General features: G+C 45.2%; 1 protein-coding gene across 4 annotated transcripts; it reads left to right on the forward strand.

The window, feature by feature from the left end:
• The first annotated feature begins 2880 nt into the window (after nucleotides 1-2880).
• On the forward strand, nucleotides 2881-24219 carry LOC105485766 (clathrin light chain A). Of its 4 annotated transcripts, XM_011748234.2 has the most exons (7): nucleotides 2881-3235; nucleotides 9897-9934; nucleotides 11440-11557; nucleotides 16612-16723; nucleotides 21448-21501; nucleotides 22790-22825; nucleotides 23770-24219. In XM_011748234.2, exons 1-7 carry the CDS (start codon nucleotides 3019-3021, stop codon nucleotides 23939-23941), a joined length of 747 nt encoding a protein of 248 aa, XP_011746536.1. In that variant the 5' UTR covers nucleotides 2881-3018; the 3' UTR covers nucleotides 23942-24219. The 4 variants fall into 4 exon arrangements, with proteins under 4 accessions (XP_011746536.1, XP_011746537.1, XP_011746538.1 ...); XM_011748235.2 differs by lacking the exon at nucleotides 22790-22825; XM_011748236.2 differs by lacking the exon at nucleotides 21448-21501.
• Nucleotides 24220-24900: the final 681 nt, after the last annotated feature.

Below are 24900 nucleotides of genomic sequence, written 5' to 3' on the forward strand. Positions count from 1 at the left end.
TCTGCAAACTCTCCTTGACTTCCATCACCCAGCTCTAACTGAACTCTCCCCAATCTCTCTGACCCACCCCTCTACTTCCTTCGCATATAGCCATCCTCCAAGATTTAGGCCTCAGTCCTTCCCTCTCTAGTCTCCATCTGTGGTCCCACTCTCTCCTGTACACGCTTCTGTTGGGAGTCGAAAAGGCCAAAGGGATCATGGCCAACTCAGCATTCCACTGGAGGCTATATGATCAAACAGCAAACTGTTTATCATGAATGTAGGATGCACCTGCCACCAAAAGGTTTGCTGATGGACATCACTCCCTGGTGCAGGGCTCCTTGAAGTTATCTAAGAAATATAGCACTTATTGTTCAAATGATGGAGTCTCGCAAGCCTGTTGTGAACCAAACCTCCGACTGACAATTACCCGACAATCACCCCCCCTTTCTCACTATCTCTTTTGCCTAATAAATACGAAGGGCTATGTAAAGCTCAGGGCACTTGTCCACTAGAGGCAAAGTGCCCTGACCCCTTCTTCCAAATATACTCTTTTGTCTCTTGTCTTTTATTCCTGTTGCCCACCCCACTTTGTTAAGTCCACCAGGGATCATGACAGGTTATACACTTCTAGTTTCTGGACATATCCTAAATCTTCTGTCTCCTGGCAATCACCTGAGCTCCCCTAAAGCCCTCAAACTAATGGTTCTGGCAATTTCACAGATTCTTGATTTATGACCCCATCCTTTCCCCTTGCCTTTTTCCCAGCCCCTACCTCTGGTCGGTCACCAAGTTAGCCACTTCCCTATTGGGACCTGCTTTCCCATTAATGCTCCCCACTCAGTTCCATACCTCTGCCCTGCCCAGACCTTCATCATGTCACTCCTGACATCTCTGCCCACAGCCTCTGCCCCATCCATCCTGCACCCAGGGACCCAATTAACCTCATAAGAAGCAGTTGATCAAAACATTCCTTTATCTGAAAACTTCCACGGTTCCTTATTGCCATTAAGACTCCTTAACATGGACTGCTTTCAGGGCTCCGGAATCTGTCCCCAGATTTACCTTCAATTATTTATCATGCTGAGCCCTTCAGACTCCAACTAATTTACTCACTGTCCCCAAAACATGCCAAACATTTTCCCACCTCTGAACTTTTACATGACACTAACATTAGACCCTCATTATTGACTTCTAAATTTTACCCATATTTCAAAACTGAGCTCCAAGCCACCTCTGTGAAATCATCTGTAAATACATCAGCTATTCCTCCAATTCTGAGTGTATACATGTTTGTTGCTTTTGCATAATATGTAATGCCTCCTCTAGCAAGGGAATCACAGGAGAGCTTCTCCCAAAGTCATGCATTTCCCCAGAAAGAATGCTGTCTGTTCCAGAGCTACTACTGTTGTGAGCAACTAAAAGTTGTCTTCCTTGGGCTCTCTCATAGTGGTCCCTGCCCCTCTCTTCCTCATGAGACTATGTCAAGGCTAATGTGAAAATACCTCATGCACTGTTGAAAATGTATGTTAGGGATGAGCACAAAACAACAGACAGGGGAAACAGAATCAATTGCAGACCCTAACATTTTAACTTTCTTAAATGTTTTTCTTCAATACTTTCCTATAGCTCGTACTTTAAATGACTTTAAAATTATGCTTTAAGTAAACATAGGCTTTAAATAGTTTTTATTTGCTTCATTTTTCCTTCATAACTATCCCTTTTTTTTGTCATCAAAGATATGTGCGTTTTTTTAAAAAAAAAAAACTTTCTTGTCCCCTGCTATCTCTGGAAGCTTCTTGTTGACCTCTGGCTGGTTTTTTGGTTTCTTTTTTTGGCTTTTCATTTCTTAGGGGGGTGGTGGTGGTGGTGAAGGAGGTCTTCTGGTGGCCCCTGCATCAGCGCACCCCCTCAACATGAGCATGATTAACTGGAATCACTGTTATTTCTACGGTGTAGACAAAATCAGCCATGTAGCTATTAACATCTCCCCGATTTAAAAAGAAACACTGAACTTTCTTTTTCCTGCTGTCCTTAGCGAGGAAAGGTGTAAACACAAGAGACTGTAGCTAGTATCTTGGAAGTCCCCAGGAGACAGGCGTTTCCTCTTGGTCACTGACTCCCTGGGTGACTGACGCCCCTTGAACAGCAGGGCCACCGTGTTTCCCTTTGAAGCAAGTGATCCTTAAGGAATTTTCCAGGTTTAGTAACTTCTGTCTAGCTCTGAAAAGACGTAATGGCTGCAAAAGTGCTTCGTTGAAGAAAATAAGATATATTCATTTTTAAATAAAAATACTTATGGGCGAGAAAAATCGGAGTGGACTGAATCAATTACAGTAAATCTGTGGGCTCTAAGGGAGCAAATAATCCAGGCTGGCTGAAAGAGTTAAATATTTTAAATTTATAAAGCCAGGGCAAACACATAAAAGGATTCAATCTTCTTCTTCTTCTTCTTCTTCTTTTTTTAAGGATTCAATCTTCTAACAATCCCGGGAGGGGGGCAAGAGCAGGGTTCTTGTTTCCATTTTAAGAATGAGGAAACTGAGGTTCAGAAAGCCTGAGTGGCATGCCTCTTTAGTAATCGGCCAATCGTCGCCACCTAACTTCACCTCACCTCCCAGTACAGCACTCGAGTCCCCTCAGGGGTGGCCGTCCCTGGTCAGTCCAGCTCCAGCAGGCCGGGACGGTAGGACGTTCCCTGTCAGGCAGCACTTCCGCCTCCCGGGGCCCGTGCAGCTCACCTCCTTCACCTCCCGCGCTACCCCAGTCACGAGTTGTTTTCGGGGGCCCGCCCCTCCACTTGCTGATTGGGTAGCTCCTGAACCATTGCTGTCCTCTGATTGGTTGTTCCTTTTTTGGCTCTCCAACACCGCCTAGACCGACCGGATACACTGGTAGGGCTTCCGCTTCCCCCTTCTCCCTCCTCCCGCTTGTCCTCCTCTCCCAGTCGGCACCACAGCGGTGGCTGCCGGGTGTGGTGTCGGTGGGTCGGTTGATTTTTCTCTCACCGTTGGTGTCCGTGCCGTTGAATTGCCCGCCATGGCTGAGCTGGATCCATTCGGCGCCCCTGCTGGCGCCCCTGGCGGTCCCGCGCTGGGGAACGGAGTGGCCGGCGCCGGCGAAGAAGACCCGGCCGCGGCCTTCTTGGCGCAGCAGGAGAGCGAAATTGCGGGCATCGAGAACGACGAGGCCTTCGCCATCCTGGACGGCGGCGCCCCCGGGCCCCAGCCGCACGGCGAGCCGCCGGGGGGTCCGGGTGAGAGTGCGGTCGCGTTTGGGGCGAGAGGACTTGTCTGGAAACTCGGCCCACAGTGGGTCCGAGAGGTTCTGTGTGACTTGTGCTCCTTGCTGAATTAGGAGGTTAGGGAGCAGTGCAAAGAGGAAACGAGACCCTGGCCCAGTCATGCAGAAACCTAGGCTCGAGAAGCCTGCTCGGTTCTCAGCGTGTTTGAGTGCTTCTGGGCGCGGGCGGAGCGAGAAAGCAAGTATAGGGTGGCAGGCTTCGGAGCCGGAAGAAGCCCGTTCAATTCAGCAACTTTTCATTAAGCACTTGCTGTGCCTTTAGTCCGGTCTCTGAAGCAACCGCATTGGCGCAGTTTTTCCAGACTTATAAGCAAGTCTGAGCCGAGCACAGAACTCCAGTTATTAGAAAAGGAGGGCAGAAAAAAAATAAGAATGGAAATACTGTTTTTTGAGAGAGACAAACAAAAGTAGCAATGCAGTTCAGCATTTAAGCACTTAAGGTGTACAGAGTGTTGGATTACGAGGGGGAAGGAGTGAGTAGGGAACTCAGGAAAGATGGTCTAGGTCTGGAGAAAGAACTGCCAAGCGGGATAGGAGTTTACCATGGTTGAGCGATTGATTTACAGCTAGGACTTATGGAGCTCTCCCTCTGGGAACAGCTTTGGTAGGCAATATTGCCTAAGTAGAACCCACGATTAGCCTAAACCAATCGGGGAGGGATGAAGAGGTTGAATAGAGAATGTTCTCAGCCAAACTCAAGTAAAAATGGGGCAGGTAGGATGGCAGTTTGACTTTTGGATGCTTACCTGTGTGTGATGCTTAGGATCATGAGTGGAAAAGACCTATTTAATAATACAGAGAAGTAGGAAATTCAGCCAGAAGAAATGAAATATGGCTTTTCGTTCACTTAAAAATTTCCAACTAAGGGAGAATAGCGCACTATTGGGGCATATAGGAGTAGTGTCTACACTAATCTGATTTCAAACCTTAAGGGGCCAAGTAGGTAACATATACGAGAGAAGCTGACTTGACATGAGACAGTAGAAGTGTTGGAGACTGGGACTTTAGTGCACTATAGTAGTGCTCTGTGTAAAGGCATTCAGACCCAGCAATCTCAAGTTACTATGCCAGCCAGGCAGAACCTTTCGATGGATGGATTGGGGAGGGTGCTGCTAGTTTGCAGCCTCTGAGTTTTTGACTGCACCATGTTGCTTCCTAAGCAAATCAGTCCCCTAATAAGAACTTAGTGGGAACATGTAATATGCCCAAATATGCAACTTTATAGCAAGTAGGTTGGACTGAACTGGGCTGTGATTGCGAGATGAAGTTGGCCTTAAGTGATTAGGAGATATTTTCATTGGGTGGTCTCTAACATTTGTCTGAGAATTTTAAAATTGACTTCTTAGATCCTTAGTTTACCTTCCTCGTTTAGTAGAAGAGAAACAATCCTAGAGAGAAATAACTTGCTTTAAAAAGCACGAGTTAATAGATGAGCCCCAAGTCTACCACATTCTGTTGTAGTGTTTAGTTGTTTTAGCCGGGGTGTGGTGTGGTAAGAGACAGGCAGTTGTGGCTGTCCCAGGTAGAACAGATTTGGGAGAAGCAGGACCCAAGATCTATAGTTGGAAGATTGTCCTGATTCAAGGACAGTGTTACCCTTACTGTTTTATCTCCACTACCTAGCAGTGTGTCTGACATGTAGTAGATGCTCACGTTTGACAGAGAAATGGGCAAAAATGTCAGATCCAAGGGTCCTGTGTAGAACTGACAGATCTTGGTGACAGGCAGTTAGGGAAAGTAAGAGAATAGAGTTGGATACTTGCGTCCTTTGTGCATCAAGCCTTCAGCAAAGGGAAGGAAAGAAATGGTTGCTGACTTAGTTCCTAGGAAGGACTTTCTTAGTGAACTAAGCATTTGGTGACTTAAAGCCAGATTCCTGACAGTGTAATTGAGGTTGGTAATATGCAGTGGTCAGCATTTCCTTTGGGGATTAGAGAACTGATTGGACACTTTTTCTCTCTTAGTTTTCTTTTTCCTTCTTTCTTTTTTTTTAGGATATGCTCCAGTGGTTAAGATTCTATGCTATCCTAAACTGCTTGAGTGTGAGTTTAGCTTTGTGATCTCAATGTATATAACTACCACCACTGCCCGGCCTCAGTTTTCTCCTTTGTAAAAGTTGCATAATATAATTTATAATGCTATGTGGCATCTTTAGGATTACATTAAAGAGTGTCTATAAAGTGCTTACAGTTATATAGTAAGTATCCAGTGAATTCCAGCTACTGTTAGTGGGAGAAAGGAGTTACAAGGCCTTTAGGCTTTGAAGTGTACTGAGTAAATTGAGAGGTTTTAGGCGGGAGCTCTCTTTCTGATGTATTATACAGAGGTATATAGGCAGTCAGCTATGACAGATTGATGAGAGGAAACTAAACTGGCCCCCAGCCTTGCGGAATGCTCCTATGGAGGATGGGCACAGGCAAAAACCAGAGAGGTTAGGGCTGAGCCTTGGATGACTCCCTTGGTTGTTAAGAGATCCAGAAAAAGAGACATAGGTTTAGAGGCAGGAAGTAACCAGCTGGGTGAAGTGATATTGAGGTAACCAGCTGGGGGGGATATTGAGGAAGAACAGGTGGTCTTGAAGGAGGCAGCACAAGTAGAGCTGTTGAAAAGCTCAATCATGAGGGCTGAGTGGGGGAAGAGAACAGGAGAGACAGGCCACAGACAGAGTACTGCAGTGAGGCACTATTACGGTGTTTTGTTGATTTGAGACAGAGCCTCGCTCTGTCGCCCAGGCTGGAGTGCAGTGGCGTGATCTTGGTTTACTGCAACCTCTGCCTCCTGGGTTCAAGCAGTTCTCCTGCCTCAGCCTCCCAAGTAGCTGGGATTACAGGTGTGTACCACCATGTTCAGCTGATTTTTGTATTTTTCTTAGAGACGGGGTTTCACCATGTTGGCCAGGCTGGTCTCGAACTCCTGACCTCAAGTGATCTTCCTGACTCGGCCTCCCAAAGTGTTAGGATTACAGGCGTGAGCCACTGTGCCCGGCCTATTTGTTATGTTTTTGACAAATTACTTCTTTCTTTTTGGGTGGGGAGGCGGGGGGAGATGGAGTTTTGCTCTTATTGCCCAGGCTGGAGTGCAATGGCACAATCTCGGTTCATAGCAACCTCTGCCTTCCGGGTTCAAGTGATTCTCCTGCCTCAACCTCCGAGTAGCTGGGATTACAGGAACCCACCACCATGCCCAGCTAACTTTTTGTATTTTTAGTAGAGATGGGGTTTCAACATGTTTGCCAGACTGGTCTTAAACTCCTGACCTTAGGTGATCCACCCGCCTCGGCCTCCCAAAGTGCTGGAATTACAGGCGTGAGCTACTGTACCTGGTGACAAGTTAGTTCTTGTAGGAGAAAAAAGAGACACAGGTGAATTAAAGTGAAGCTTTCTGGAGAAGTAATTTTATTGGTAGCAGTGGTGGAGGGAAGTTTAGGGAAATCTCATGAGTGATAGTTAATTATACTGCACATTTGCCATATACCGGTACACTTTCAGATACCGGCAGTAGCTCCGCGGGTTAAGTGTTACTGTCATATTTCAGATGAGAATGGATCAGTGTGGAAGTTGAGCAGTGTCCCTAAGGTAGCAAGGTAATAAATGGCTCAAGTGCAGCTTCAAACCTAGGTCTGCTTGACTTCAAAGGTTTCTGGAATGTGGAAAGTTGAAGGTGGGTTTGGGACAGTCTTTCACTTTGAAAACTTTGGCCCTTTTTCTGTCTGGAGTTCCTGAAAGGCCCTAGAAAGTTTCCTTCTGAAGCATCGTGTTGCTTAGTTTAGTTATCCTAGTAAGTCAAGGCCCTACATGTCCTTTCTGCATGTTTCCACAGCAACAGACGATCCCTTGGCTTGAGCCAGTTGTTGATTCTTGTAAGAATGTTAGTGCAGTAATACAGTAACTAATAAAGAGGAAAGCAGATGCCAGTGGGTCTGGAGGAGTCTTCAGACAGACAGCATGTGATTTTTTAAGGAGACGTGGGATGAGGATTGCTTCTTGTTTTGCATATGGAGTAGTGATCAAAGTCTCTCATATTCTAGCCCAGGGCTGGACTATATTAGTGGATAGTTGGTATGTCAGCTGTACTATATTAACCATAATGTAGCCCTGGCCAGACTAGTCATTGTAGGATCTAGGATTTAAAACTATCTCACTCTTATGTCTTCACAAAAATAAATTCCAGGTGGATTAAAGAGAGACATTTAAAAAATAAAAGAACAAAAGTGAATATTTGTCTGCCTCATAATAGGAAAGGCCTTCAGCATAAAAGCAGATACAGAAATCATAAAGAAAAAGTTGATCATGTCTACATACACAAATTAAGTTGTTCCGGGTGTTAAATTCCATAAACCAAATCAAAAGAGAAACTAGGGAAAATACTTGACTATTAATACAGAGCGAATACTTAGAGATCAAAAAATAGCAGGAAAATAGGCAAACTCAGAAAATTCAGTAAAGAAGAAAATCAGATGTTGGGTATGTGATTACCTTACTGGAAATAAGATTGGCACAACAAAGCCACCATGAGTTTTTTTTCCGTTATCAAATTAGCAGAAATTTTAAAACATGATCAAGCACAGTCGCTAGTATCAGGGAAGGTCTAAGAAATGGGGCACTTCTGCTGCCAGTAGTACTATAAACTGGTAGACTAATAGGAACAAGTGGGTAGGGTTTTAGAAGTCTTTAAAATACGTATCCTGAGTGGGGTGCGGTGGCTCATGCCTGAAATCCCAGCACTTTCAGAGGCCGAGGTGGGCAAATCACCTGAGGTCAGGAGTTCGAGATCGGCCTGACCAACATAGTGAAACCTTGTCTCTACTAAAAAATGCAAAAATTAGTCAGGCATGGTGGCATGAGCCTGTAATTGCAGCTATTCGGGAGACTGAGGCAGGAGAATCGCTTGAACTTGGGAGGTGGAGGTTGCATTGAGCCGAGATCGCGCCACTGCACTCTAGCCTGGCAACAGAGTGAGACTCTGTCTAAAATAAAATAAAATAAAATAAATAAAATAAAATAAAATAAAATAAATAAAATAAAATCCTGGCTGGGTGTGGTGGCTCATGTCTGTAATCCCAGCACTTTGGGAGGCTGAGGCAGGTGGATCGTCAGAGGTCAGGAGTTCGAGACCATCTGGCCAACGTGGTGAAACCCCGTCTCTACTAAAACTACCCAAAAAAAAAAAAAATTAGCTGGGCATGATAGCTCACACCTATAGTCCCAGCTACTCAGGAGGCTGAGGCAGGAGAATCACTTAAACAATCCAGGAGGCGGAGGTTGCAGTGAGCCGAGATGGCACCACTGCACTCCAGCCTGGGCAACAGAGCAAGACTCTGTCTCAGAAAAAATAAAATACATATCCTGTGATCCAGCAATTCCTTTTTTCCTTTTTTTCTTCTTCTTCGTCTTTGTTTGTTTTTGTTTTTTGATTTTTTGAGATGGAGTCTCGCTCTGTTGCTCAGGCTGGAGTGCAGTGGCGCGATCTTGGCTCACTACAACCTCTGCCTCCCGGGTTCAAGCTATTCTCCTCCTTCAGCCTCCTGAGTAGCTGGGATTGTGGGCTCAGTGCCACCACCCTGGCTAATTTTTGTATTTTTAGTATACAGAGGTGTGTTTCACCATGTTGGCCAGGCAGGTCTCTCCTGACCTTGAGTGATCCTCCCGCCTCAGCCTCCCAAAGTGCTGGGATTACAGGCATGAGCCACCGCGCCCGGCTGTAACCCAGCAATTCTGCACCAAGGGATTTATTACAGAGGTGAAATTGAATATGCTTCCCCCATACTTTCACTAGTTTGATAAACTTCATATTTCCCAAACTTTATAGAATGCTTTAAAAACTATATAGGTAGGTGGCACATGGCTTAAAGTAGTAAAAGGCCACTGACATAATGAACTACAAGAAACTCATTTTTGTACTGACATATAGGAGTAAAAGTCAACTAGGAAAATTAAGAAAAATGTGAGAGGCCAGGCATGGTGGCTCATGCCTGTAATCCAACAATTTGGGAGACCGAGGTGGGTGGATCGCTTGAGTCCAGGAATTCGAGAGCAGCCTGGGCAGCGTGGCGAAATCCCCTCCCTACAAAACAGAAAAATTAGCCAGGCGTGGTGGCGCATGCCTGTAATCCCAGCTCCTGTGGGGACTGAGGTGGGAGGATCGCTTGAGCCCAAAAAAGGTTGAGACTACAGTAAGCCATGATTGGGCCACTGTGCTCCAGCCTGGGCAACAGAGCAAGACTATCTCAAAGATGAAGCTGCAGGTCTCTGCTCACTATGGGTGATTCCAGGCCACACTTTTTTTTTCTTCTGCAGAACTTTCATAGAGAAACACTGTTCTCTGAGACTCTTCTGCCAGTCTTCCATTTGTTACCACTGTAAAATAGAAAACAGAAAACAAAATCAAAAGGTTTTGGACTTGGGAGCTTGAGGACAGATGTGTCCACATTTTGGTGAAGTTTGTATATAAGCACATCTTGGTTTTATTATTTTGTTGTATATAGCACCTACCACAGGAATAGCATTTAGTAGCTCAAGGTTCATACAGCATATAATGCTGTATTCTGCTGTACAACCCTTTGGCCCAGTGTTTGACCAGTCTTTATTGATAGACCAAAACCTTATGTCTTGCAGATGCTGTTGATGGAGTAATGAATGGTGAATACTACCAGGTACAGAGTACTCTGATTCTATTCATTGATAGTGATTGAGAGTTTTCCTTTCCTGTGATTTTAATTGACCTAGAAAGAAACCCCAGTCCTTTGACTTTCCTGGATGTATTACTGGCTGGTATGTTATCTACCAAAGTAGAAAGATTTAAAGAGAGGTAGCATTGATAAAAAGAGAACTGTTTTAAAATGTTATTTACCTGCCCCTAGTGTTACCACTTTTATTCTAAAGAAACTACTCTTCAAATGACACTGTGTTAAGTGCAGTAAGTTAGTACTAATACTTTAAATAGTTCTTCTTCCATCTTTGTTTATAGTCTGATTAGGTTAACCTGGTAATGTTCCTTAGTTCAGTGAGTGGCACATGGAATAGTTCTGTAAAGATTAACATTTATTTGAGTCTTTTTTTTTTTTTTTTGAGACAGTCTCTGTTGCCCAGGCTGGAGTGCAGTGGCACGATCTCATCTCATTTGCAACTTCCATCTCCTGGGTTCAAGCGATTCGTCCGCCTCAGCCTCCTGAGTAGCTAGAATTACAGGTGCACGCCACCACGCCTGGCTAATTTTTTGTATTTTTAGTAGAGATGGGGTTTCACCATGTTGGCCAGGCTGGTCTTGAACTCCTAGGCTGAAGTGATCCGCCCACCTCGGCCTCCCAAAGTGTTGGGATTACAGGCGTGAGCCACTGCACCTGTTCTATGTGGTTGCCTTTTTTTGGGGGGGGGGGTTGGGGGGGTGGGACAGGGTCTCACTCTGTCACCCAAACTGGAGTGCAGTGGTGCAGTCTTGGCTCACTGCAACCTCCATTCCCCAGGTTCTAGCAAATTCTCCTCCTGCCTCAGCCTCCCCAGTAGCTGGGATTACAGGCACACGCCACTACCACCTGGTTCATTTTGTATTTTTAGTAGAGACAGGTTTCACTATGTTGGCCAGGCTGGTCTGGAACTCCTGACCTCAAATGATCCACCCACCCCAGCCTCCCAAAGTGCTGGAATTACAGGCGTGAGCCACCGTGCCTGGCCTATGTTGTTGCTTTTAAGGTAATCCTTTAACATTTTACAGCAGCCACCATTGTTGTTAGAAACAGGGGTTCTGACTGGTTGCTTGTGGTGGCTCTGGCCGGGTGTGGTGGCTCACGCCTGTAATCCCAGCACTTTGGGAGGCCAAGGTGGGCAGATAACCTGAGGTTAGGAGTTCGAGACCAGCCTGGCCAACGTGATGAAACCCCATCTCTACTAAAAATACAAAAATAAGCTGTGCGTGGTGACGGGCGCCTGTAATCTCAGCTACTTGGGAGGAGGTGGAGGCAGGAGAATTGCTTGAACCTGGGAGGCGGAGGTTGCAATGAGCCAAGATAGTGCCACTGCACTGCACTCCAACTTGGGCGACAAGAGTGAAAACTCCGTCTCAAAAAAAAAAAAAGAAGAACCAGGGGTTCTAACTCAGGTGAAGTGCATTTTAGGAAGGAATTTTTGGTATTAATATAGGACAATTGTGTTTTGTGTTAAGGAAAGTAATGGTCCAACAGACAGTTACGCAGCTATTTCACAAGTGGATCGATTGCAGTCAGAGCCTGAAAGTATCCGTAAATGGAGAGAAGAGCAAATGGAACGCTTGGAAGCCCTTGGTAAGGAATCCCTTTCTGTCTTTGGGTATCTGTTTTCAGTGGAGTAGTTGACCTGGACTCTACTTTTATTCCTTTTTACTTCAGATTAACCGGTGTCATTGTCTGATCTTTGGGAAGATATCTTCTCAGCCTGAAGGTTACAAGGCTACCTGCCCAGAGATGCCTAATCATAGGCCATTGTGTGAGGAGTAGAGTAGCCGGAGAGCCCCAAGATCCTCTCACAGGAAGAGCATAGTGATGCTATTACTGACCTCAAGAGTAGCCTCAGGTGGTGTTTATAGGGTGCTGTGTAAACTTGAAAGATTCAAGTTTCACATGTCCATGGACTTTCACAGTCCGTTTTTCTTTTTTTTTTTTTTTTTTTTTGAGACGGAGTCTCACTCTGTCACCCAGGCTGGAGTGCAGTGGTGCGATCTCCGCTCACTACAAGCTCCACCTCCCGGGTTCACACCATTCTCCTGCCTCAGCCTCCCAAGTAGCTGGGACTACAGGCGCCCGCCACCATGCCTGGCTATTTTTTTTTTTTGTATTTTTAGTAGAGATGGGGTTTCATCACGTTGGCCAGGCTGGTCTCGATCTCCGACCTTATGATCCACCCACCTCTGCCTCCCAAAGTGCTGGGATTATAGGTGTGAGCCACTGCGCCCGGCCTCCATTTTTCATTTGAAGGCTGAATTAATTTAAGGTAACATGAGGAAAATGAGGTATGTTAGGAAAAATGTACAATTTGTTTTTCCTACCTTAATATCTCTGTAAGGTAAGTTTTACAGGTAAGAAAAGCGGAGGAGAGGTAGAATAAGTATTTGGAATACTCAGCTAAGAAATGATAAGAGCCACAATTTCAGCTGAAGTCTGCCTTGCTTCAAAGTCACTATGCATCCCCATCAGCCACATTGCTTTCTAAACATTTAGTGCGCATGACCATCTAGCCACACGGCCTGGCATTTGATAAAGAGATGTGTACACAGAGTGTCACCTGTTGGTTCATGATCAGGGGAGACTTGTGTCTATACATGGTGGATTGGAGAAGTATACAGAGTGTGAGGACATAATCCACATTGTGGCCTTTTGTTTTTTCTTTTTTTAATCAGCTGACTTTAAGATTCATCTTTTCTCAACTTTACAGAACAACTGAAAGAAGAGGAAAATAAATGTGTGCACCCCCAGAATCAGTAATTAATATTTCACCATATTGGGTTATCTTTATATAAATGATATGTTTTAGACATATACACACATACACAAATTGTTCTGACTGACCTACTTTAAGATAAAGACATCATATACTTCATGTCTAAATATTTCAATGTACACCTCCTAGAAATAATGACATTCTCCTATGTAACCACAGTGTCAGCAGTATTATTCCCTCTTGGGAACTGTTAAACTGGTGAAAACATGAGTCCTTATTTTTCAGATGGGATAACTGACACCCAGAAATAGGAAGGGACATGACCCAGATGACACAGCCAATTAATGCCAGATCATTTATCTCTCTAGTCCTTTTATCTCTCTAGTGCAATTTAGGTGACTTTCAGAACAAAGAACACACTTAATATTTGAACCTTTATAGCACCATTCAGTAGTAATTTCTTTGGTGGAAATATTCTTTATGTGTGCTGTCTAGTATGGTAGCCACTAACCACATGTAACTGTTAGTACTTGAAGTGTGGCTTCACATTTCAGGTGTGACTGAGAAACTGAATTTTAAATTTTCTTTAATTTTAATAAATTTGCATTGAAGTAGCCACATGTAGCTAGTAGCTACCATATTGGACAGTGGAGCTGTAGGAAGATGAAAATAGGTCCTAACAGCTTTGGTCGTTGTTTGTTCTTTGTGTCTTTTGAGTATGCTTAGAGCCAAGATTTAGCTGGTCTTAGTACTGCTGGAGTATCTTTCATGTTACAGAACCCAAATTTACAGAACCCAAACCACTCCAAGGTGGAGTGCAGTGCAGTGGCACGATCTTGGCTCATAGTTTCCCCAAGCTCTAGCAGTTTTTCTTCTCCATGGAGAGAGTCTACTTTGGCGTCTGGAAAGATTTAATTTTTCAATTATGAAATTGGGTACTTGGGGAATACTCTTATGAACTGTTTTCTTAATTCAAAGTGCTTTTTTGAGAGAAGTAAAACATTTGGCCTTGCATTCCAACTGAATTGTATTCACTTGGTTCATGAACAAGGTGTTCCTTCAATTTCACCTTTTTTCCTTGCAAAAACTGTGAGAAAGCACACAATGCCAAAAATAGAGAACTGGTGCCAGTGGTTTTCAGCCTAGCTGCTGGCTACATTCTCAAGTAATTTTCTTTTCTATGACCAGTAACGAGGCTGGCCAGAATGGAAGGCACCTGTGAGTGTGCTTTGCTGTCTAAGGGGACTCTTCCTCTTCATCCTCTGAGGGGAAGAATTCTAAATTAGTATTGCAGTGGCACTAAAGCTGCAAAAGCCAGAAGACCAATTTAAATGTACTGTTTTATACAGTAACCACAGTCTGTTCAGCAGGTCACCATTTTTATTTAATTTTTCAGAGATAAATTTTATATTTTAGACCTAATGTATAATAAATTTTAAGTGAACATCAAAATACATAGAAAATACTGTCCAATCAAAAAGGTAATTATTTGGAAGTAATTTCACCACGATTGTAAAGGGGGCCTTACATTTTAAATTAGGTATTGCCACATGGCACTTCCAGCCCACGGCTTCTCATTGCAGCATAACATCTTCCATTCCACACCCATGCTTCATGCCATGATAGACACATGTTAGGTGTTTACTGTAGAGCTGGGTGGGGTGGCTCAGGTCTGTAATCCCAGCACTTTAGGAGGCTGAGGTGGGAGGATCACTTGAACTCAGGAGTTCAAGACCAGCCTGGGCACCATAGTGAGACCCTATCTGTACTAAAAAAAAAAAAAAAAAAAAAAAAAGGAAAAAAAAATAGCTGAGGTTGGTGGTGCACACCTGTGGTCCCAGCTACTTAGGAGATTGAGGTGGGAAGATCACTTGAGCCTGAGAGATTGAGGCTGCAGTGAGCTGTGATAGCACCACTGTACTACAGCCTGGGCTACAGAGCAAGAGACCCTATCTCAAAACCAAAACAAGTTTACTATGTATACTTTACAGTCATCAGTGAAAAATCTGAGAAAATGATTCTTCTGAATGATAGATGACCTTCCAACAAATTAGATACCAAGATGAATGTTCTTTCTAACCTGAAACTTGGGGGAGTTTCTACCTGCTATTAGGCTTTTTCTTATGGTTACACACAGCCTTTTGCATGTTGTTACTGTAAGACCTTTCTTGCAAAGGCCCTAAAAATGCCCAAGAATGCTTCATTTTTCATCCCTTCTAGTAGTTACTTGACGCCACTACTGCTTTCTACTGTCCTTCTCAAATACACTAATTACAGTTTGGGCTCTTGCTCTGCACTTTCAAAACTCTGTCCAGATCACTGGTGGCCACTTTCTAGTCACATTTTGTGATTATTTCTAGGCTTGCCTCCCTTTCTGTCCCTCCCTTTGGAGGAAGCATAATGAGGTAAGCAAAGTGTAAGCTTTAGAGCCAGATCTGGGTTTGAATCTTGGATCTGTCACTTACTATAACCTTTAGGAAGTTCACTCAAACTTTCTGAGCTTTAGTTTTCCTCACTGCTGTAAATGGGATCAGAATTTACCTTCTTGGGATTGTTGTAAAGATTGAGTTAGATGTCTGTAAAACACCTGCCAGATAGAATATCCAGAAGAACTTGTTTAAAGTGAAGTATCAGGTTAACTTAAAGGGTCAGCTGCCTCAGTAGCTATGACATGTTGACATGTATTTCTTTTTTTTGTTTTTGTTTTTTGAGATGGAGTCTCGCTTTGTTCCCTAAGCTGGAGTGCAGTAGTGCGATCTCAGCTCACTGCGACCTCTGCCTTCCAGATTCAAGCGATTCTCCTGCCTCAGCTTCCCCAGTAGCTAGGATTATAGGCACATGCCACCACATCCAGCTAATTTTTTGTATTTTTAGTAGAGACAGGATTTCACCATGTTAGCCAGGCTGGTCTCGAACTCCTGACCTCAGATGATCCACCTGCCTTGGCCTCCCAAAGTGTTGGGATTACAGGTGTGAGCCACCACGACCAGCTGGCATGTATTTCTTTATCTCTCACCATTTACTGATGTATGTCTCTTTCCCTTGTGGGAAAACCATATTTAGTCCTCAGAAACTTCATGTTTCATGTTTGAGAATCCAATCTAGCAAACCTGCTAGGTGCGCATTTTCTTGCTCTCATTTCTAGAACGTTTAGGTTACCTGTTAACAATGATCCCATACCTCTACCCCCTGCACTTCTCTCCAGTGGAGTTTCTTTTGTAGCTCTGCCCTGGCTCTGCCACAAACACACTCTGCAAACTAGGAGTAGATGCTTTGTGGTCCTCTCTAGTGCTAATATTCTGTGTTCTAGCATTCTCTGGTTCCTGAATCATCTCTACTTTTGGTAATTGTCCTAATAGCACCCTGCTTTACAGAAGTGCTTCTACCATATTTAGTTATTAGAGTGCCACCTTGTGTTCCACAAAACCATTGTCAAACCTAGAATATGGACTAGTTTGGGAGAAGAGTTAAAAGATTAAGATGAATACCCTACTCTGAACTAAATATTGGCAGCATTGGTGAAGAATCATCTATAATTGTTTCTCCCCCCGTTGGTGCCCAGATGGCTTTTTTCTTATTATTAATAAAAGTCAGTATTTCCACATACAGCCTCCTCTTTCGCTCTGCCAAAAACAAGACAAAACAAAACTAATGACCCACTAAGATGTCAGTGGACTGGGATAAGACCAGGAATAGGATCCAGGAATAGGACTGTGGAAAGGAATAGAAGTACTGAAATCAGAGTTGGTTGTGCAAACAGGGAAAACAGAAGTTTATTTTCCCCTCCCTCCTCTTCTCCCCCAACATGCACATAAACGTGGACCTGCATCCACTGTAAGTTCATTAAGACCAAAATAAACTGATGAACTTCAGTTTGCACTTTGCCTCAGTTGTATTGTCTTTCTCTTCTCTCCCTTCAAAGATGCCAATTCTCGGAAGCAAGAAGCAGAGTGGAAAGAAAAGGCAATAAAGGAGCTAGAAGAGTGGTATGCAAGACAGGACGAGCAGCTACAGAAAACAAAAGCAAACAACAGGTCAGTCCATGGTGGTTGTAGCACATTTTGTTTTCCAAAATTGAATCAAATCCATTCTCAGCATCCAATCTAGGTTTTTGTCTTCTGCCTCCTTTAGTGTGAAATGTCTGCAGTTTTTAAAGAAAGTGCTTGAAACAGGTAGCAAGTCTCTCAGGTTTTGTGAGCATAATTCACCCTATTGTTTAGCCATCCCAGCTGTACTGAGCTTAGCTCTCTGAGAGTTTGGTTAATAAATGATGTGATTCAGCCAAGGGAAAAGTTACTTTTCATGGAACCCTGAAATGAAAGCTGGGTGTCATGAATACACCCAGATCTAGTTACTTTGGATATGATTATAGACTTGGTCCTATTGAGTATCCTAAATATAGCCCTGCCCTCTGAAAACCCCTTCATGAAGGGGTCCATTGGCAGGAAAATGTGCTTTGTAATTAGACAGCCAAGAATGTTCCAGCATAATTACTTTAGAATTGAGGGTTCTGTGGGTACTTATCTGTGCCTTAAAAAGTCTTGAATTGACTTATTAAAAATACTGTTTGAAATAGATTTTATTTAGTTACTGATGGTTAAGGAGTTGTGAGGAGAAGAATGCTTTCATTCTCATATCACCACCCACCAGCAGCTGGGCTTTAATGCCCTGCACTTTGAGCCCTTCTTGGAAGCAGCAAAGAGAGGATATGTGGTGTTGCTTCCTTCAGGGCAGGCAGCTTCAGAGCCCAACTTTCACCGAATAGTCAGTCCATTCACTTCAGTGTATAAACGGGCCAGACTGGGCCTGGGGATATTTTTAATTTTCAGGGTAGAGCCTTGGGTTCCTGTACACAGAGGCAGGAAGCAGGTTGGGTTAAGTGCCCCTATCTCTGGCAGCTCTGTTAGACAGAGATGTGGCAGGAGAGAGAGCTAATGGCTTTGCCAGCCAGCCAGTGCCATTGTGGGTCAAGTATGACAGATCAGTTGGACTCTCTTTTGTTTACTAGCAGCCCTTCAGCTCATTGAATTCCAGCTTGAGCCTGCGTTCTGGTCACCTTCCTCTGGGGCGGTGTGCTCAAGGAGTGCCTGTCAGGTTCCATGTGGAGTTCTGTGGGACTGCTGTCTGGTGTGCAGGCTAGGTTGCCAGTGGTGATGGCTTCCATCAGCTACGTGGGGCTGTTGTCGAGCCTGTGGTCAGTAGGTGGTGCTGACAGGTCCAGGCTCCTGTGTCCTCTGCTCCTTCAAGATGATTTTCTCCCAGGTGCAAGTTCAGATCAGTAAAGCCAGGTGGGGACTGTGTACGAGCACCCTGTGAGCCCTGGGAACTCCCCTAGCCGGCGGCCCTGGCACTTGAGTTTAGTTTGAAGTACTGTAGCCATGCCAACCCTCCCTGCACAGGATCTGTGATGCTTCAGGAACTTGACACGCAAATTTTCAAACTTAGATAATGAATATGTTGGTAACAGCCTTTCTGTTGCAGAAATTTTTTCAAGGAAGTTTTGCTAAACTGTCAAGAAAGGGATACTCTCTGTATATAGAATCCATTGTTCTCAGAGGGAGTAATGACACCTGTTTTTAGGAGCTTAGTCTTAAAAAGTTTAGTCCCTCCAGGCATTGAGTTTGGGCCTTGGTACCTTTCTTTACTTGGAACTGTAAAATGCTGGGTAAGCTGGTCTCACAGATGAACCTCTTAAGTTCCAGAGAGAAAAGGGGACTTTCCCACCACTCACTGAGAATGTAGAGCTGTTTAGGAAGCAGGTCACTTGCCTTGTGGGAACCTTGCAGCACAGGGCTGACCCTGAGAGCATAAAGCTAGTGGCACACTAGCCATTGTCAGCAGGGCTCTAGGACAGAAGAGATGGCTTTTACACTTTATTCCAGTGATTCTTCACTGGTTGGAGGTGGGAGCCATTTGAGAGTCACTTTGGGGGACTTCTTCCAAGGGTCTACACCCTCCCTTGGATATTTTTATATTGCTGACTACTCCCCCCTCCATCCATGTTTGACTCTAAACTTGAGTTCAAAGGAATAGGTCCCATTTAGATGTATAAAGTAATTCGTCCTTGTTATCTGTCTATGGGTAAAGAGTGAATATTTTTAGAAAAGAAAATAGAGGCCAGACACCTTGACTCACACCTGTAATCCCAGCACGTTGGGAGGCTGAGGCGGGCAGATCACTTGAGGTCAGGAGTTTGAGACCAGCCTGCCCAACATGGTGAAACCCCATCTCTACTAAAAATACAAAAATTAGCCGGGCGTGGTGGCATGTGCCTGTAATCCCAGCAACTCGGGAGGCTGAGGCAGGAGAATCACTAGAACCCGGGAGGTGAAGGTTACAGTGAGCTGAGATTGCGCCACTGCACTCCAGGCTGGGTGACAGTGAGACTCGGTCTCAAAAAGAAAACGGGGTGCTCATTTCAAGCAAGTATGATTCTCTTTGGGATGTTAAGGGGACCCGAGAGATAAGGCAGAAAGGTGAGAAGTTTGAAAGAGGAAACTCGGAGACAGGAAGGGCATCCAGTTAATGGTGAGAGCATCCTCAGGCCTCCTGCCTTCCAGCTGCCTCACCACTCGGTCACCAAAGCAGTAGGAGCACATCGCGCCTGGTACTGCACTGGGGGTTGGTGTGTGGCCGGCAGACATGGTTCTTGCCCTGCACAATCTGTAGTCTATTGTCAGTCCCCAGACTGCATCTCCCTACTTTTATCCCAAGTTGGGGCCTCAGTGTCATGGCACAAGAGCTATGAATTATTCAGTGACAGCCATGGAAAAGAATTTCCTTTTCATAGGAGCCAGCCAGAGCAGTGACTGACTCCTGCAGCTGGATGAGTTTGCGCGTCAAGAACAACCCCAGAACATTTACCCTATTACAGGTAGCACTTGTGCTTGTCAGCTGTTTCAAGGCTTGAGAAACTTTGGGGAACGCACAGTTCTCAGAGATGACAAATATTTTTTTCTATGCCCACTTTGAGGCTGTTTATGGAATGAAGTTCTGCATTGTATTCATGCCTCCAGAGCTTGTCCTGGGGCAGGCATTCCTCTTCCCTCCCGTCTCCCGAGCCTCCCTGAGCCTCTTCCTGCCTTGGCTGAGGATTGCTACTTTGAAGTGAAAGACAAGCGGAGGGCCACCTGTGTGTATGTCTGATTTTCTGTTTGTTCTGGGCCTGCAACCCTGACAGGGGATATGCTTGTCACTGAGGAGCTTTGGTCTTGGGCTAGCTGCAAAGGAGCAAGAGCCTGACATTCAAACTTTGTTGTCTTAGTGATGATTTGACAGGAGTCGTGAAACCTCTACTCTTCTTGTGGAGGGAAACCCAAGTTGAAATTGATCAGGTTTAGCCCTTTGTGTAAACTAAAAGGATTGTGGCTTTATAAGCCAGCCTGCCTTGCCTTTTCCTCCCACTCATTCTGCCCACAAACAACTCTGTTTTCCTGCTGAGTCACTTTAAGTTACAATCAGCCTGCTCTTTTTGCTTTCTTTAAATTCCCACAAAACACCTCCTGTGTGTAAACCAAAATGGGAAAGAAGGAAGGGCATGTGTGAGCTTCAAAATTAACTCAAATTAAAATTACTAGAATTTGCCTTCAGATAAATATGTGAGGTTAGCTTAATGACCAGGCATGGTTATCCTTGAAAAATGTCTTTCCCCTCGCCCACCCCAAATTTACTTGACAAAGGACAGGGTAAGACTCTGTGAGTGAGGTTCCCTACCCAGCCACAGTGGACAAGAGTGGGCTGGCTGAGCCCAGGGAGTCAGTCCAGGGCAACAGTCAAAGCCAGCCTGGCCCCTGCTGTAAAAATTTCTCCACCCAGTCTGCCCCCTCCTTCCTGTCTGAGAGCCCTGCCACATTGAGAGTTAAGAAGGGATGAAGTTCTGGATTCTGGGCTGCGCCTTGTCAAAGCCAATTGAGTCTGGTGTAAAAATATTCAGAAACTGTACCCGCTTCTTGAGCAGAGAGCCATATTCAGAAACAAGCCAGGGCCAGGATCCTAGTCCAGTGTTCTTCCCACCAGACCACTCGCCTCCAGCCGTTTTTTTCCTGTAAGGTTGAGATTTTAAAATGACCAAATGTGTTCCAGGATTCTGAAAATGTATCCCACCCAGCCATTGTGGGGAAGCAGTAGTTAGATAATCCAAGATAAAACTGGCTTTGGGTCCTAGCGCATCTGGTGTCTGGCAGCATTCCTGCCCGGTGATATTTACTGAGATAGGCAGGAAGGTGGCGTGGCTTTCTGGGCACACACCAGCAGGGAGAAGCATGGCTATGTAGTAGAAAGAGCCCTGGACTTAGGGCCAGGCTGCCTTGGTTGTGAGTCCTGAATGCTGCCACTGTGGTGTAGCCGAGTAAGTTGTTTCATCTCTAAGCCTCAGTTACCTCATCTGTACAGTGGGGGTGAGAACAGTCAGGGTCATAGGTTGTTAGAGTTAAGGATTGAATCAACATAATGTATGTGAAGGGGCTTAGTCCATAATTGGGTGCTTAATAAATGCCCATGTTGCTGGGGTAAGCCAAAGGGATGAAGTTGGCAGTACTCACTCTGTCGTGGAGCAATCCCCATGTCGGAAGACCAGCGGGAAACCAGTCCTGCTGAAGTCTCCAGCGCTGGAAGACTCACGGGGGTTAGGAAGGAGCCTTGGGAGCAGCTCCTCAGAGCACAGTTGCACCTCAATTGTGGATTTTAGATGTTTCTGCTTCTCAATGTTCTCTCTTTTTTCCTGCCTGCTTGCCTGCCTTTTGGACCTCTTGCTGTCTAGGGTGGCAGATGAAGCTTTCTACAAACAACCCTTCGCTGACGTGATTGGTTATGTGTATGTTGCAAAACTAATTCCTTTTTCTTGTGATTCTTTCTACTTTTTGTTTAGAGTTAATGCTCCTTTTATGTCACAAGTTGCTTTGCTTTTTAAATTATTTCAAATTGGCATTTTGGGGGCTGCCTAAGAATTGATAAGTGGGGTATGATCCGTTGATGAATCTTCCAGAATTGTGACTCCCTGCATCCTCTGATGACCATTTTTCATATTGGGGGTTTTGGAAGGAAGAAAGCTAACTTACTTTCAAAATGTGTCATTTGCGATCTTATCTGGGAAGGGTTTGAAGCTCGGGGAAACTCGGCCCTGTTGCTCTTGCTGCTGTCACTGCTGCCATGCCCTGTTGCCTGCCTGCCTCAGGTGGGAAGGAGGTTTCCCCACCTGGGAGCAGGTGGCAGTCCTAAGAGGTTAGGAGCCAGTGAGCAGCAGCACCTTGCATTGCCAAAGTCAGAGCTGCGGGGCAGCATTTTCCATACTTGGTTCATTCAAACGATGTGGGGTCATTTGCTTTTCCCTCAGGCAGAAGAGTCCAGAGCAGAGGAGGTTGTCTCCAATGGGTGTCTGTAATTGTTCTTCTGCGGTCTCGCATGTCAGAAATTGCTATTTAGTGGTCAGCTTCTGATGTCCTGTCTCCTAGCACAGGGAAGCCCCCAGCTTTGAGATCAGGATAGGATAGTTGAAGTGTCTGATATGGGCCACTTGGGCTTCTCCCCCAGACCCCTCAAAAGAAACCTGCATCTTCGCTGGAGAAGGTGTTTTTCTTTTCTTTTTTTTTTTTTTTTTTTAAACGATTCCTGTTATCAAAGCAGTGTGCTGAAGAGCTAGAAACAGTTCTCATTGTCTCCTCCTTAAAAATTAGGGCTGGCTTTACAAGAGAAGTAAGGGTGGAATGGAAGAGGAGAGGAACCTGTAAAAGGTGGACGATGAGCTCAGGTCTGTAGAGCCTCTCAGGGCCTATGACCTTGAGATGTTCATCCCCTTAGAAGACAGAACTGGGTTTCCTGGGCCCCCAGATGCATTTGCAGTGAGACTTGTGAAATGCTGGACTTACAGGTGGTGTTTGATTTGATTTCTGCACATTCTCTCTGGAGTAGAAATGGAGACTGGAAAGGTCGAGTCTGGTTTTGCTGGGCAGCTGGGTGGCCAGCAAAGCCAGCTGCACGTCCCTAAGCACAGATAGAGTGGCAAGGGCATGTCCAGCTTACTGACCATCTGCATTGAGCTCATTCTCATTTTCTATATCTGACTTAAAGTTTCTCTCGTTTCTTTTCTTCTCTTCACCTTTAAGCACAAACATAAACCATCCTTGCTACAGCCTAGAACAGTTAAGTAAACCTTTCTCACTGCCCCTAACTGTGTGTGCCATGAAGTCGCAGTGTTGTAGTGGCTCTGGGCTTCAGCGGTGTTTGCCACGGCCATCCCTGTGATAGTGCCACCCCTTCGTCCCTACAGACCAGTCATCTCCATTGCTTTTGCTTTGCCCGTGATGCTTGTTGGAGTAGATGAATATAGTGTGTCTTACTGCTGTCCTTTCCGGCTGTAGCTCCCACCAGTTAATTCCGAACTGGGGGTGGGCTGACCTTGATGTGAAAGAATGTTGGAGCAGCATCCTGCCAAAAAGCAACTCACGTTGGCTCTCCTGCCAGTGTGCCCTGAGTGGCCCCAAGGCACCTGGCTGGAGGGAAAATGGCAAACTTTTGGCTGACTGGAGAATGTCCTAACAAACCCCCTTCCAGAATGGCTTTAGTCTCTAGTGCCTGCTAGCATGGGAGCTTTGTCTTGAATTCCTTTTGATCTGCCCCGTTTCTCTCCAGCCTTAGGAATAAATCTAGAGGCTATTGTGCAATGATCTGTGGGCTTTTAGAAGTCTCTAAATTTCCTTGAAATTCAGTACAGCCCAGCATAAACTACTCAAGTTCTTGACCAGCCTGCTGCTTTGTTCTTGTTAATAAAAGCAGTGTGTAGCTGGCTAAGGACTTGTTTTATTAATGCTCCACAGGAGCAGAGACAGCCAGACAGAGAGACGTAGTGAGCCCTGAACCAAACACCTGTATTCCAACATTTTACACAGTGGTCTGGGCACGCTGTGCCTAGGAGAGCCAGCCACGTGTCTACCTGAGTCTGACCTGGGCCAGGGACTGTTATCTTGGGAAAGCCAGAATGCCATTAAGAAAGGGACAAACAGGCAGTTGCTTGTGTAGCAAGGCAGCCACCAGGTTGCTCAAAGGGGATTCTACATAAACCAACATATTTTGTTGTTGCTTCCAGGGCAGCAGAAGAAGCCTTTGTAAATGACATTGACGAGTCATCCCCAGGCACTGAGTGGGAACGGGTGGCCCGGCTGTGTGACTTTAACCCCAAGTCTAGCAAGCAGGCCAAAGACGTCTCCCGCATGCGTTCAGTCCTCATCTCCCTCAAGCAGGCCCCGCTGGTGCACTGAAGAGCCACCCTGTGGAAACACTACATCTGCAATATAATCCTACTCAGTGAAGCTCTTCACAGTCATTGGATTAATTATGTTGAGTTCTTTTGGACCAAACCTTTTTGTCTTTAGAGTTGATCATTGTTTGTGATTGCATGTTTCCTTCAACTGTGTTCTCCCTGGCATTCAGAGAGGAGGGGGAGGAGCAAGAGGAAGGGGAGGGAAGCCTCCCAACAGTAGCCTCAACCTGTGCTTTTGTGCATTATTCTGAGAATAAATTTCTGTTTCAAACTGTATTATGTGAAGCTTCTTTATTGACCTCAAGATGTGTTGTAGTTTGGAGTGAGGTTGGAAAGGTTGAGGAATTTCCTTGAAATTTGTAGGGCTGAGGAGGCACAGCCACTGGGCACACAGCCCTGCCTTGAACTGAGATAGCGCCAGGATCTATAGTGGGATTCTGTGGACATTTTCATTTGAGAAGGGAGTTTAATGGCTGAGGGGGTTATAGCGCCGGGATCTAGAGTGGGATTCTGTGGACATTTTCATTTGAGAAGGGAGTTTAATGACTGAGGGGGTTATAGCGCCGGGATCTAGAGTGGGATTCTGTGGACATTTTCATTTGAGAAGGGAGTTTAATGGCTGAGGGGGTTATAGCGCCGGGATCTAGAGTGGGATTCTGTGGACATTTTCATTTGAGAAGGGAGTTTAATGGCTGAAGGTTAACCCCCTCATTATCTACCTAAGACACAGCTGTGAATCCTCTCACCAACCTAGTTGTTTTCTCCCAGATGGGCTCTTGTTTGCCAGTGTCCCTCGGTTTAGGGTCTTGGATAGTATATTTCAGCAGGAGTCTGTCTGGGGCATGTAGACTCTAGTAAGACCTTGACTCACTTGGATCTGGCCAGTAAGCCTGAGTCAGGACAGCATTCACATGTGGCTAGCCCCATTACTGTTGAGTCCCGTAGCACATCCCAAGC

The sequence above is a fragment of the Macaca nemestrina genome, chromosome 14 (genome assembly GCF_043159975.1).
Source record: "Macaca nemestrina isolate mMacNem1 chromosome 14, mMacNem.hap1, whole genome shotgun sequence".
Classification (NCBI taxonomy): domain Eukaryota; kingdom Metazoa; phylum Chordata; class Mammalia; order Primates; family Cercopithecidae; genus Macaca; species Macaca nemestrina.